The sequence below is a fragment of the Temnothorax americanus genome, unplaced genomic scaffold, assembly GCF_048541705.1.
Source record: "Temnothorax americanus isolate GAGA-0224 unplaced genomic scaffold, ASM4854170v1 Scaffold3, whole genome shotgun sequence".
Lineage (NCBI taxonomy): Eukaryota > Metazoa > Arthropoda > Insecta > Hymenoptera > Formicidae > Temnothorax > Temnothorax americanus.
In genome coordinates this window covers 3,210,614-3,224,675 of record NW_027509442.1, presented here as the reverse complement: position 1 = coordinate 3,224,675, position 14,062 = coordinate 3,210,614, and the positions used below count along the sequence as shown (strand labels likewise).

Here is a 14,062-nt window from a genome sequence, read left to right as displayed (position 1 = left end):
GACTGCCCGACCATGCCCGATGCCCGACCAGCCCGACCCGATTGCCTCGAGTCGAGCCGCGCTGAGTAATCGTGATGCGGTAATGTCGGACGACCATAACCTGCGTAGCCCGCTTTCCTTTCTTCCGTTTTCGCTTCGCAGCGGAAAGAAGAATCTCGTCGCCTCGTCGCTCGAGCGATAAAGACCCTTGGCTGTCTCCGCCGCTCGAGAATCTGCCTCGGTCGCGAACGTCGTGCTTCGGGGCTTCGCACGAGTCGCTCACGTAAGTATGCAATCTTCCCTATCTTGTATGTTTTTGCCGTCTCACGGTTCCTCGATGCGTAATCTCGCGTGTTTGCTGTAAAACCGACAATAAATATGTACCTAGTTCTGGATTATGACCAAAGGTAACTTTGATCTGAACTTGGACTAATTTTTTCGATGATTAATTTGTCAAGTAAAAATCTATATATCCCTGATGGAAAAATGTCTCAGTTTTTTTCAGATCTTTTATTTGGAATGTTTTTCAGAAAAACTGACCAAATAATGATGAAATATTTCACATTTTTCCTGTCGACGCATCTTGGTAGAAATCTGAATAAATATGAGAAAATTCACACAATGGCTTAGTTTACACCGTGCGACCTGATCGCGACCTGACCCATGCCTTGACCTAAAATAGGCTGCTAAACAAAACGTTTACACCATGTAGACCTATGATACTTTTGGTCAAATATAGATAAAAATTCAGTATCCAGTATCTATTGGTACACTCTCTGCACTTTAGGCGATCTTTAGGTCACCTGCGTTTACACGCGTTACGTCGTGTGACTTAATTTAGGTCAGGGCACGCGAAAAAGAGACCTGACCCAAGCGAGGTCGCAACCGTTTACATCGTCGCGACCTATCGTGTTTAGGTTGAATATAAGGTATAGGTCGCGGCCTAAACGCACGGTGTAAACTAGGCCAATGTGTCAGAAATTTTCACGTATTGTAGACACTGAAATATCCTGAAAATCTTCATTCAATTACTTTTAAAAGTATCTGAAAAATGTTAGTATTTTTTCAAAATTTTTCATTAATGTAAAACAAGAAATTTTTAGAAAATTTCTGACAAAATATTTTGTCGCTAGGGATGTTACTTTATTAAAGATTAGAACTAACGTTTTAACACGTTTCCTTATTAACGGAATTTATGTAGAAACTTACTAAATACATTACTATTTTGATGTAAACAAATATCCTTCTATAAAGAAACACGTGTGCAAAAAATTAACTCCCCCGATTTCCCTTGCTTTTTATTCTTTTAACCTTTAGTGCTATAGTGTTATATGAAACGTTTATGTCAACCTTCGTTAAGAATGTTAAAAAGATACTTCAGTTGGTTATTTTGAACATTGGTTTGTGTGTGTGTGTGTGTGTGTGTGTAATTAACAATTTTTTCGAGATTGGACCCATTTTCTAAATGGTGTAATCGCTAAAAACTATCAGACTCCCTTTGACATTCACATTCTGTCAATTTATAATAAAACCACATTTATTTATCTATATTCTAAGATATACACAGAAAAAGATAGGCAAAGAAGTCCATCACAGGCACGCTACTACAATGCTGAATTATTTCATAGTCGTGCTTTCTAAAACCATTACAGAAAATACATTTTGTTCCTATTTTGTTTTTACAATTGTTCTACAGTACAAAAGTATTAATACCTAAATACAATAATGTTGTAAAATGGCATAAAGCAGCTCTTTACATATCACATCTGGGGCAGAGTAAATTAGAAACTACGAATTTTACATCAACGCTACCAATCGAGATTTGAATCCAAATCTTGTGAAGTTTTAAATGTCTCTTTATCCTCGCACCAAATGAAAACAAGAATACTACGAATCGTTTTAATGTCGCGAGATTCTTTCTCTACGAACGCGTACGACTTTCGTTTCTCCGTACGATTCAGGATATATTATGAAACACAATCTGCCATAATTCCGTCCGGTGATTTTAGAATGACGTCGTTTTTTCCAAAGGATCCACGGTTGGTACGAAAAATAACATTGCAGGTATTCCATTAGTTCCTAAGCCCATGGCTTGTTTTTGTGACAAAACTTCCCGTACCAGCCAGGCTCGCAGAGACACGTGTCGTTCGATTGACAGGTTCCATGTTTACACGGTTTGCTACATGCCGAACGTTGCGACGTTATGCGTGCGGTGGTTGCGATTTCGCAGTGATTGCCTTTGTATTCGTTCGAACACCTGCAGATGTTAGTGCCTCTACATTTGCCTCCATTGAGACAGGGAATGACACATTTGGCTGAAAAGGCAAAAACGTGACCAAAATTTTCTTCTACGTTTTACGTGCGTTAACGAGACATGTTTGTACTCACAGAATTCGCAGCGTAAGCCGAAATAGCCTTTTGGACATTCGCACACATCCTTCTGAATACACTTTCCTCCATTCAAACATTTTTGCGCGCAGATACCTGAAATCGTTCGATCTTAATAAGGAGCTTTTTCAAATTTTATAGAAAAATGTTGCGTGTCAGAGGACTGGGAGTACGACTGGCCAGCACATCAGCAGCCACGAGCGCGGCTGGAAAAGTACTGGACTCGATAATAAGAGTCGACCATGCCGGTGAATTGGGAGCTGACAGGATATACGCTGGACAAATGGCTGTGCTAGGTATGGTTGCTCGAATATACGACGTAGATATACAGATTTAGATTAGGATTCTAATGGATTTCTGCCAAAGCGCAGGTAGAACGACGGTTGGGCCGACGATACAGCACATGTGGGATCAAGAGAAACGGCATCGTCTCAAATTCGAGGAATTGATTCGCAAGCACCGAGTCAGGCCCACCGTCCTCACTCCGCTGTGGAATATTGCCGGGTTCGCCCTGGGCGCCGGTACCGCTCTCATGGGCGAGAAAGCGGCGATGGCGTGCACTGTGGCAGTGGAGACTGTGATTGTCGAACACTACAACGATCAGTTGCGCGTGCTGATGGAGAATAGCGAAAACGTGGATAAAGAGATACTCGAAACTATCAAAAAATTCCGCGATGAGGAACAGGAACATCATGACACGGGCATAGATTGCGGTGCCGAGCAAGCGCCGTTCTACCAAGCTCTGACGAACGTGATCAAATTTGGCTGTAAAACAGCTATCTCCATCTCCAAAGTGATATAAACGCGTTTTCCCAATATTCGAAACGTTAAACTATATATTACACATTACATTTTATTACACAATCGTTGCTTATAGATTGCTTGCAGATTACTATATTACAATTAGAGTTTCGACCGAAAATTCGATTTCATTTTCGGCCAAAAATCGGAGTTTCAGCCGAAACTAAAAAGGAATTTTGGTCACGTAGCTGAAACTGTTTATTTTCCACAAATTTTTTAAAGACATGGTTAAAAATATTTTTATTTTATGTTCAAAAATTTTGTTATTATTGAAATAATATGATTGTGATACTACGGATAGTATATAGCATACGATAGAATGTGATAATAGGTTTGTGTAATAATGTGTAATGATTTATTTTAATAATTAAATTATATATTTATAAAGAAAAAGTATATAGTATATATGTGCGCGTATACATATATGATCTTTCTAGAATTTCCATAAAAATACAGTTTTCGGTTTCGGTCGAAATTGAAAACGAATATTCGGTTGTGTTAATTTTGGCCAAAATTAAAAAAGATTATTTCGATCGGACTCTAATTACAATGTATATAATAATGTATAGAATAAATTATATTTTGATTTTCTACGTGGCGAATCAATCTGATGGTATACGAGATCCCTAGTTCAAAACACTTTTCAATCGCTGATATTTTTAATGAATGTAACTGTGTAATTGATCTTTCTTTGTATTATTAATTGTATTGTTAATAGAAGTAACTAAAAGATTTAGATATAATTTAAAGCTCCTGGGCTCTCGCCTCTGACATCACGATCTTAACATGGCCACGGCGAATACCCAGGAGCCTTAAAACTAAACACACATGCATAAAATGACTATGCAATCAATTTTCAAGTAGCTCTTCATGGATCTAATGGGACTATGTAAAATATGTATTAGTGAAAATCGACTTGTATGAGTAGTGTATGTATGCATGTACAAGGAAAGTTCCAAAAGTGAGATATTTGAAAGAAATAAATTAAAAATTTGTTTTTTAAAATATGCGTATAAAGAATAAAGCTTACCATTAATTTATCTCTCCATATAATCTCCCAACGGAGATTCAAACATTTGTTCCATTTTACGACATTAATTTCAAAATACCTTTTACATAAAAATTTGCTGAACCAGTTTTACGTCTCGTTTCTTACTTTTTGATCTGAGATAAAATGTTTTCTTGACGACGGTGTTTAACTTTCCAAAAAGATGAAAATCATGTGAGATTAAACGAGTGACGATTGTGTCTTCGAGCATGAAGGGACTATTGTCACTCAAAATGTTCGAAATGTCATACTTTTTTGTAACTGCACCTCTACACACTGTGAGGAAAACTTTTGAAACTATTGAAACAATGGACTGGGCCAGGATATTCTCTAACATGCCCTTCACGGTCCTGACCTCGCATCTTTTCCTTTTCATCTTTTTGGAAAGTTGGAAAAATATCTGTCGGGGAAACATTTTGTCTTGAATCAAAAAGTGAAACAGAACTGACTCGGAAATTTGATTATAAATTTATATGCAAAAGATATCTTGAAATTAAACATTATACTTGCTTGGATAGCCGCTCGAATCTGTTGGGAAATTTATATGGAGAGATAAGTTAACGCTTTTATTTGGTGCACACGCACACACACACACACATAGAAAATAAAAATAAAATTTTAAAATTTAAATCTCTTTCAAGCGGACTTTACTTTTAGAACATCTTGTTCCTATTGAACTTCGTCGTACATTTATGTTGTAATTTATTATACCTCCTTCGCAGTAAGGACCTTGATATCCTGGCGGGCACGAGCACACGCCTGGCGCCGTGCAGTTACCGCCATTCATACAATTCGGATAACAAAGCGCTTTTTTACAATGGGGCCCTAGATAACCATCTGGACAGGGACCAGGATTAGGCTCTGTAAAAATAAAATCCAGTTAAAAGATGCATATTATCCCGATGTCTGCACACATATCACACATACATATGTACGTACACGTATTTAATATATTTGTATACGATTAAAAACGAGAAAAATTTCGGTAACAGAACCGAATATGATCTCGTAGTTAATCCAATAAGATAACATTATTCTAATTCATGCAGTGTCATGCAGATTTAATCGATTTTTTTTTTCAAAAACTACGGCTAAGCCATGGAACTGAGATCAATACGCTGTTATATTTTTATCTCTTATATCTTATGTCAAAACAGAGAATTAATTTCGATTTATATAACCGATATGATATAAACTTTATTTATAATTTTTTTTACAATTGTTTTAAAATTTTTTTTTTATTTTTTAAAGATAATTACGTGAAGAAATTAAAATTGGTATATATTCCATACACATATTTTATCTCATTTCCATGGCAGTGCAAACCGTGACTTTTTGATTGAATTTTACTTGTCGAGAGAGAAAGCTTCGATGTTTAAACATATTTAATTATTTCACGTTTGCACGTTCGGCCTGCTATGCTGCGAATTACCGATGTATTATCGCAGAAGCGATTATACGGAACGTTCGCGAGAGCATCGTATGCCGCTACGCCCATCTGAATTCGAGTAGATGAAAACAATTGCGCGTCACGTGGATCGTTATTTGCTAGTCTTTTCTCATTCGTGATTCGTATGATAAATTCGACCGATCGCACATGCTGAATATAACCCTTTCAATCCTCGATATTATCGGGACATTTATGTATGTAAAATAGCGGGATAAACACATACTTGACTCGATGATTGGCAACACGAATGCACAGAGATTGAGAGAGCTGAAAATGACGCCGAGAAAGCAGAGCAGACTCGTGCGTTCTTTTGCATTAAGTAGGCAATTAGGCACTTAATTCATAATTCGCGGGCGAACAATGACTCGAGGAAGCGTACGACTGGCCAACGCTTAACAAACAAAGTGCCAGGCAAGACGAAAAAAATTAATAAATGCTAATGTAAAAAATATAAGCACATAAAACGCCGGGAAAAATTACCGATCTGTAGTAACGTTTTAGTGGGAAAAAAAAAAATATATATATATAAGCCAAAGCAAATAATATTCTTCGAACGTCAGACAATATAACAACGGTTAATTGCCCGGTTGCGAAATGAAAAGCAAAGATTGGCGTTGAGACATAATTCCGCCGAGTTCACATTTATCGGACGGTTCGTGCGTGCGATAATGATCCTTATTCGTGGATAAACGAAACCCGACGTTCGGTAGAAGATCCTTCCTCGCGTACACGCAGCATCGGAAATTGAGCTCGCCAAAATTACGTTCGTTCCCTATCCTTGCTCATCATCAGCAACACTCGTGTCTCATTTAACACGCCTGATACAGCAAAAAGAGCGATCGATATTACTCAACACTTTAACGCAATTGTTACAAAAGTAGACCGTTGTATAATATATACAAAGATAGCGTTAATAGAATCTGAACGAGAATGCTTTTACGCAAAAGGTAAGCTTCGCAAAAGCGGTCCACGTCTTCACCTTGCGAGCGGCGATGGGTCCGAAACCTGTGGGCGCGAAACCGTGAAGTTCATATCGTCGAGGCGACGTTTACAGAATATCGTTGCATTTTAAAGATCGTTATTTGCATACATATTTTATGTAAGCAAATACACGCGATACCCGGAGAAAATTTTGGGACTCAAAGAGACGTCTCATTTATTCTTCCCGTTTTCGTAACCGATATCTCGAGATGACCCTTGTTGCGACGCGACAATAGAAACGAGAGTATACACGCGTGTAAAATTATAGTCACAAGTTTCACGAGGGCGTTGGGAAAAAGTCCAAGTCGAAAGTTAATCGATTCGCTACTCCCTTTGACACCTTGACAAACGTTAGGATCCTCGTTTGGAGCGGGATCTCGTCGCGATGATCGAGGCTCGGAGCAACCGTTTAACACGACGCAACACCCATAAATCTCCCGGAGTACCGTGGAGCGGACTGCAGAGAAGATTCGACGCGCCTCTCTCGCACAATTATCGGACCCATCGCCATCGTTCCGGCCGGCAGGCGGGCAGGTATACAAGGTAGATACAATCTTTCTCTTACAAAGTATCAAAACGCGCGCGCATATCGGGTACATGCCACGGCTGTCGATTAAATAAAAAAGGAGGAGAGGCAGTCGGAACGAATGTACCGTCCGCGAACCGGATTTCGTGGGCGCGTTTTACGCTATCCCGCTGTACGCGCGGCGCGACGCGACGCGATGCAGCATCCTCGCCGAGCGGAGGCGAGGGAAAAAGATCCGAGATCCGCAGCCGGCAGCCGGCACAGGCCGGAGGAGAGACCGACTCCCCGACCGCCTCTCCCGCATCGATCAAGAGCATGCGGCAAATTAGGCGATGAATTACTGCTGATACAGAACTGTATGTGCGAGTGAAGAGGTGGTGATCGTGGGCGCGACTGACGCACTCACCGCGCACGGTGCATTCTTTTCTCAAACGGAGACGGAGGGGCGTCCCGTTTAGAGGTTTCCCCTTGCGGGTCTCGATCATCAGACTGATCCCGAATTGCGCTACGCCCGAATTGCCGGCGCAAGGTAGAAGAATGCTGAATTCTGCAACGGAAAACAAACAGGGTGAAGGTCCGCTCTCTCGCTGTATTATAGCTGAATCTTCTCTGTATTTCCTATCCCTCCTCTTTCTTCCAACCTTCCGACCTTCGATCGTACGCGTTTTCCATTTTAATTTTGACTCTTAATTTCGATCCCGTTGAAATGCTTATTTAAATTTTACATTCAACTCATCTTTGATTTTTATCTTCAATTTCAGAAAATATAACGTAATGCGCGACTATAAGAAACCAGACTTATTGCCGCGCGAGGGTTTCGATTCCCATTAGTTCGATCTCTTCGGTATAATTGTGCGGCGTAATATTTACTTGATCTAACGAGAAAACTAAAGTACACGTTATATATCTATCCAACCTAAGAGGAAACTAAAAGTATGTTTAATTTTAATTGCGCGCAAACCTATGACCGTTTCAGATATTATCGATCAAACTGTGCGTAAAGATAAAAAAAAAACCGCGTTATATAATCGCAAACATAAAAGTGCTTTATTAAAAAATAGAGAAATAATTATCTTCGTATATGATTAAGAAGGAGAAATGTCGGTAAACAGAATCGAACACGTTCTTGTAGTTAATCCGATAAGATAACATTCAATAACATTGTTCTAATACGTGCAATTTCATGCGGATTTAATCGAATATCTTTTCACGGGGACAGGACAAGTGATATTTATATACGTAGTGTATTTATTTGAGCTGCGTTTAGTATGTTTAAAATCGTTGAAAAATCACCGAGGCTCGGCTTGGTCCTCAGGTGTCGTATAATAAAAACTCAAGTGCTCCAGTTGAACGAAATAATCTTCGGGCGAAAAGGACGACGCGAACACGCGGAGCATTTCTATACAAAGAATATTTTCTCGTTTTCCCTCTTAGATCAGGTAGATTTCACGCCGCGCGTGAAAGACGTCTTCACCTTCGACTGTGTAAATAAGGACCATCGCGGCGCGGCACTTACGTAACGCCGCATATAGAGAGATCAAAGTTAACAATGAATCCCGAACGTATATCAGCGAGCGAACGTGCATACGTGCGAACACATATGGAGGCTCGTATTTCACCGTCTCACGGTACGTGAAAGTGACGTGAAGAGATATCCAAGTATAGGCGACTTAATTGTGAAAATTATATTTTGCCGAATGATAAAAGTCAAACTTCTCTCGCATCAGCCCTCGCGATTTGGGTCTGATCATTGACGTTGAACGAAAAATAACCGCGCGAGGCAACGATGAATGCCTCGTGCCTCGCCACAATTACGATATTATTCGAACCCTTTAGACTAGATATCATTTTATTTTGAAAACTATTACCTCTCGAATAAAACAATCGCGAATGTTTCTCTCGTATTTAGATTTCGACAATCTTTTTCTTCGTCGCGATATCTCCGCGTTTCGCGACGTCTTAATTTATTAATTCCTTTCCTTTTGATATTTTATGTTTATCATATTCCAAAGCGCGGTTTTATAAATAACTCTTAATAACAATAATAATTGAATTTCTTCTCATTAAAAAATTAACACAATATTAGTATTAGGTTTCAATAATTAAATACGTATAGTTATAACAGAGATTCTTTTAAACTAACGTTCGTTAAATCGCAAGTTCCTGTAAAAACACGAAAATCATATTCATTTCGTGTCTATATATATATTACACGAATTGGAAAACTTCAGCTCCTTCACGCATCGATCGTAGCTTATAGATATACGTTTGATATTGATATAAAATGTTTACCTTTCGGCCGCTTAGGCACCCGTCCTTGCGTTTTAATCGTGATGGATGGAGTTTTCAAGATGCTCTCGTCGAACGACTTTAAACGAAAAAAATTATAATAGTACTTTTTTACTCCTGATTTCCACGTGAAGTTCACGTGCGACACCTCGCTCGGTACGATCGGCAGTTTGCTCTCAAATTCCGGATCCAAGAGATATGCGAGCACTTGGCCCTCCGCAATCGCGTATATTTCCATTGCCAGCCCTGCATTAGCCAATGAAAACAGTTTTTCAGACTTACATCGATGTTTATACCATTTAATTTTCATTAACATCGTTGACGACGTTGGCCCGATAGATACCACGAATAGCGTGTGATTGGATTTTTCTCCCTTTTTTTTATTTTTTATTTTATTTAACAACATATATTTTTTGCACACCCAAACTTATCAAAGGTAAATAATACGTGTAATCTCAAGCATCGGAGCAGCGACGGTATAGCGAAGAAAGAGGGTCACGTATCGGGCTTAGGGGGGAAAAAAGAAATCCGAGGGGATATCATCACTCAACATCTGTGAACCGTACCGCTGAACATCTTGATTTGCTCCTGGTCGATCCAGAGGGAGATGTCACCGGACGGCTTGTGGACGGGGTTCTCGGAGTGGTGCTGGTGCCGGGCGAGTGCCGCGTCCAGGAGAAGGGCCAGCGCCGCTGCCGCGGCCAGGGCGGCCGCAGCCGATCGCATAATAATTGCCCGCGACGTGCCGCCGCCTCTGCCGCCGCGCGCCACTCGCTGCCCCAGGTGTTGCACGTTGCGCGCACACCGGTATAGAAACTCGCCCCCTCTTCCCTGGCAGCCGCCGTGCGTGCCCTGGCGGTTAACGCGCAACGACGTTTCCCGGCGCGCCGCCTCCCCGGGTCCCCGTGCGCTCAACGTGCCGGGCCGCGGGCGTGCGACGTGCGACGTGCGACGTGCGTGCCGTTAGCGATCCGACGCGTGAAATCGGAGGATTTTACGGGGCGCGCGCGCGCGCGCGCACAGGACACGATCGCGCGTCTCCTCTCCGCTCCCGCTCCTCTTTCGGCGGCGGAGATCCCGCGGTGATTTCAACGCACGGTTGTCTACCCCTTCGATCGGTAAAACAGAAAGAGAATGAGGGAGAGGGAGAGAGAGAGAGAGAGAGAAATCGAAAAAGGGTGAAAGAGCACGAGAGAGGCGCGCGCGAACGCGAACTCTCCACTGCACGCTTGCGAACGGCGCGCGATGCGTAACGATGCGCGCGAACCGCGTCGCTCCGGCGGACTGAGACTGACTGACTGACTGACTGACTCTCAATGAGAGTCGAGGCACGCGGAGCGAGTAGCAAAACCTCTCCGTGGAGCGAGATAGAGATCTCGCAGACGGGACCCGGGGCCCGGGGCACGCCGGGGAGCGTGAGTGACGCGCCGCGAGTTAAAGCTGCGTGCACAATGTGCTTGGAATCTCTGCTTTGCCAATATCTCTCTCTCCCCCCCCCACCCCCCTCTTTCTCTTGCGCGCCACGTGTGCTTCTTATTTTACTGTCTTAAGCTCGGTTTAGACGATCTATAATTTGCGACGGAATTCAAAATAGAACGCTATTTTTTATTTTACGTGCCGTACATTTTGACGAATGTATATATGTATTTTAACATATATTTTAGAATATCTCCGCGTGTGCGTTTATCTTAATTCTTTAAATGTTTTTTGTAACACCCTGTATACAAAATTATAAATATATATATATTCTAATTGTTAATTATAATTATATAATTTTTTCTATCCTGAATTGCAAGCTGTACATTGTCTAAAGTAAGCTTTATCAATGTATAAATTGACATATACAATGCCAATTTTATATATTAAACTTTTCAAAGTCCATTAATTAATTATACGTAAAATGAGTTTACAATTGTAGTGCCTGGCTAAATAATTAGTGCATTGTAAACAAATACGCGAGAAACAAAGCATGAAAGTAACATTGAAAATAAGTATTTATTTAATAATCTCTGATATGAAAGATTCAATGCGTTTAGCCTGTACGACTTCCTTTTAATTTAATTTACTATACATTTTTTGGCCACTTACAATTTTATGAATATAACATTTATTTGTATTAATTAAATTATAACGTAATTTTTACAATTGATCGACTTTGATTTTTCCTCCCTATTCTCCCAAACATCTGACTTATTCTTTACTTTCGCTAATCAACCATTTTTAAGAAATCGTTTAATAACAACTTTGCCAGGAGTTATGCGTACATATAGATGCGCGGAAATCGAAATTCGAATCAACTAAAGAGATGATAAGAAATCCTGACGGAGGGAACCAGTTTTTTCACATCTTCCGTCCGATCGCGCCGGTTCTCGAATCTGCCATGTGTTGTCTCCCGTCTCCTTGCTCATCTCTCGCGCGTTGTCCCTCTCCCATTCTTCATATCTTGTCGACAATTGAATTTCACTTCCGTGTCGTAAATTCGCCACGTCGCGCGGCGCTCGTATCATTTATTTCGCTCGACGCGTAAAATGTTCGAGTTACTTCGAACGTTTCTGCATGTAAAAGATATTAAATCCAAGTTTGAAAAAAGAAAAAGACCGAGGGAACGTTGGGAAAACTGATATATTACTTGAAAACTGAATATAACTGGAGGCAGATGAAAGCGTCTCTTCAACGTGCACAGTGTCGCTTTTATCTTGCGCATTTTGCTTATCTCAGGATTTTTTAAATTTACTTTTATTATATTTCTACTGCTATTCGATAATTGATAATATTACCACGAATTCACGATTCGCAGAATCGCCACTTGCGGCGTAGATTCGCGGTGCACGTGCGAGAGAGATTCGCGACGAAGCGACAGTTTTCCGAGACTGATAATAAGGTTTGCATTCGTCGCGATAATCGGAAATATAACTGGATCAGATCTATTTCTAGACCGATCAGCCGAGAAAGCCGCGGCCTCACGAGAGGTCCCAATGAATAACCAATAGTATCCGTTGTATTCCCCGCGGTGTCGGGGGGATGGGCTACCCAACAAGTGGTCCATTGTTATCCTACGCGGCTGAGGTTTCCGTCTCTCATCTCTTTCCTTCTTCATCTTTCTTCTTCTTCCGGTACGTGCAGCACGATCGTGAATATTCCGAAGATACCCCCGAACCGAGTCGCAAATTTTTGAAAAACATCGCGGAACACCGAGATCCACGATCTTACCCGCGAAACACTCGACGCCGTCTTTGCGAAGCTAAGCACTTGTAAAACGACCTCCAGCGAAACGTCTAGGACGTTCTAGAACCTTCTAATCTAATCGCCCTTTCAAGTCGGGGGAATTTAGAAGCATATTTTCTTCTGTTTCTTCTGTAAAAAAAAAAATTAAATTGTGGTACTACTAGTTTTCGCTTTTATTCGTCCTTTTTTTAAATCGACTCAATTATATGAAGAAGCACAAGTTATATCGACAGGACGTTACAACTTTCTATATCAAGCAGATATATCGCGCAGATATATTTTTAAATAATTTTATCTTCACACACACACAAAACTTTCGATATCATCCTTGCGATTATCACCGCGGTAAAAAGGTGTAGCGAAGAATCTGATTGTAAGACCGTCTCGGTATCTTGCAATCGTCCCTTTGAATCGCGGAAATTTTTGGGACATTTTTGTCACTTGTGCGAGGGAGAGAGGAGGATAAATTTTTGAACGGTGCTATTTCTCGTCTTCGCCCTTACCTTCCCGTCGCACAATTTTATATGACAAAACATATAAATTCGCGTATATACGGCGCGCGATTCCACGCACCGCGCGGCTGCTCTCGGTGCGGCTGCCGCGAGAGCGGCCGGCAGCGAATTCAATTAGGATTGCGGCGGCCGTGCAAAAACATTCGATCAGGAATAAACCGGCGCTGCCTGCCTGCCCGCCAGCCTGGCTCGCGGACGCTCTTATAGCTCTCGTCGCTTTCGAGTTCGCGAGCCCATGTATAATGCGTATGGCATCGACGATCAATTGTGCGCTCTATCGTCGTCGGAGACTCTTCCCGCGTGGCGGACATCTCATCCGATTACCTTCAAAAAATTTTTCATGGCTACGCAGGATGCTCCCCCCTAACTGAACGCCTTCTCTTCAAATGCAGATTCTTCACAATCAATTTTTCCGTCGATTATTACTTTAATAAGAGAATCAAGACTTACGATAGGATGTATATATGTATAAGGGCTGGTTGTTCCAGCCTGTTGCTAAACTACCTAATAGTTAAATCATATGTACCTATATGTCTTTGTTTATCCTTTACATTGGACAAAGATAGACGTGTGATTTAACTATCAGGTAGCTTTTACCAATAGGTTGGAAGTGTTGGAACAACCGGCCCTAAATGTAGCGATCCTCCGTGAAAGAACTCTAGAGTAACCTTCATTCGACATATTTTTTAAATTTACTTTTTATTATTTTTGTTAGGTAGAGAAAGCTGTATCTCTCGAACAATTGATGGATTTCTCAAGCTTCAAGATATATCTTTGTCCGCTGTTAAACGATATTGCGGCCGAACGATCGAAAAGTTACCGTTCGATGCATGCGCGTTCGTTAGCGCAGTTATATATCTGTG

At 41.1% G+C, this 14,062-nt stretch overlaps 2 protein-coding genes across 3 annotated transcripts; one reads left to right on the top strand and one right to left on the bottom strand.

Moving 5' to 3' along the window:
• The first annotated feature begins 67 nt into the window (after window positions 1-67).
• Coq7 (ubiquinone biosynthesis protein COQ7, mitochondrial) lies at window positions 68-3,761 on the top strand. Its single transcript, XM_077411230.1, has 3 exons — window positions 68-262; window positions 2,509-2,663; window positions 2,739-3,761. Exons 2-3 carry the CDS (start codon window positions 2,513-2,515, stop codon window positions 3,167-3,169), a joined length of 582 nt encoding a protein of 193 aa, XP_077267356.1. The 5' UTR covers window positions 68-262; window positions 2,509-2,512; the 3' UTR covers window positions 3,170-3,761.
• Window positions 1,577-10,893, bottom strand: Shf (WNT inhibitory factor 1). Of its 2 annotated transcripts, none has more exons than XM_077411224.1 (6): window positions 10,029-10,893; window positions 9,466-9,708; window positions 7,529-7,720; window positions 4,928-5,077; window positions 2,368-2,463; window positions 1,577-2,294 (listed from the first exon to the last, which is right to left on the bottom strand). In XM_077411224.1, exons 1-6 carry the CDS (start codon window positions 10,186-10,188, stop codon window positions 2,059-2,061), a joined length of 1,077 nt encoding a protein of 358 aa, XP_077267350.1. In that variant the 5' UTR covers window positions 10,189-10,893; the 3' UTR covers window positions 1,577-2,058. The 2 variants fall into 2 exon arrangements, with proteins under 2 accessions (XP_077267350.1, XP_077267351.1); XM_077411225.1 differs by having other exon boundaries at window positions 7,580-7,720; window positions 10,029-10,882.
• Window positions 10,894-14,062: the final 3,169 nt, after the last annotated feature.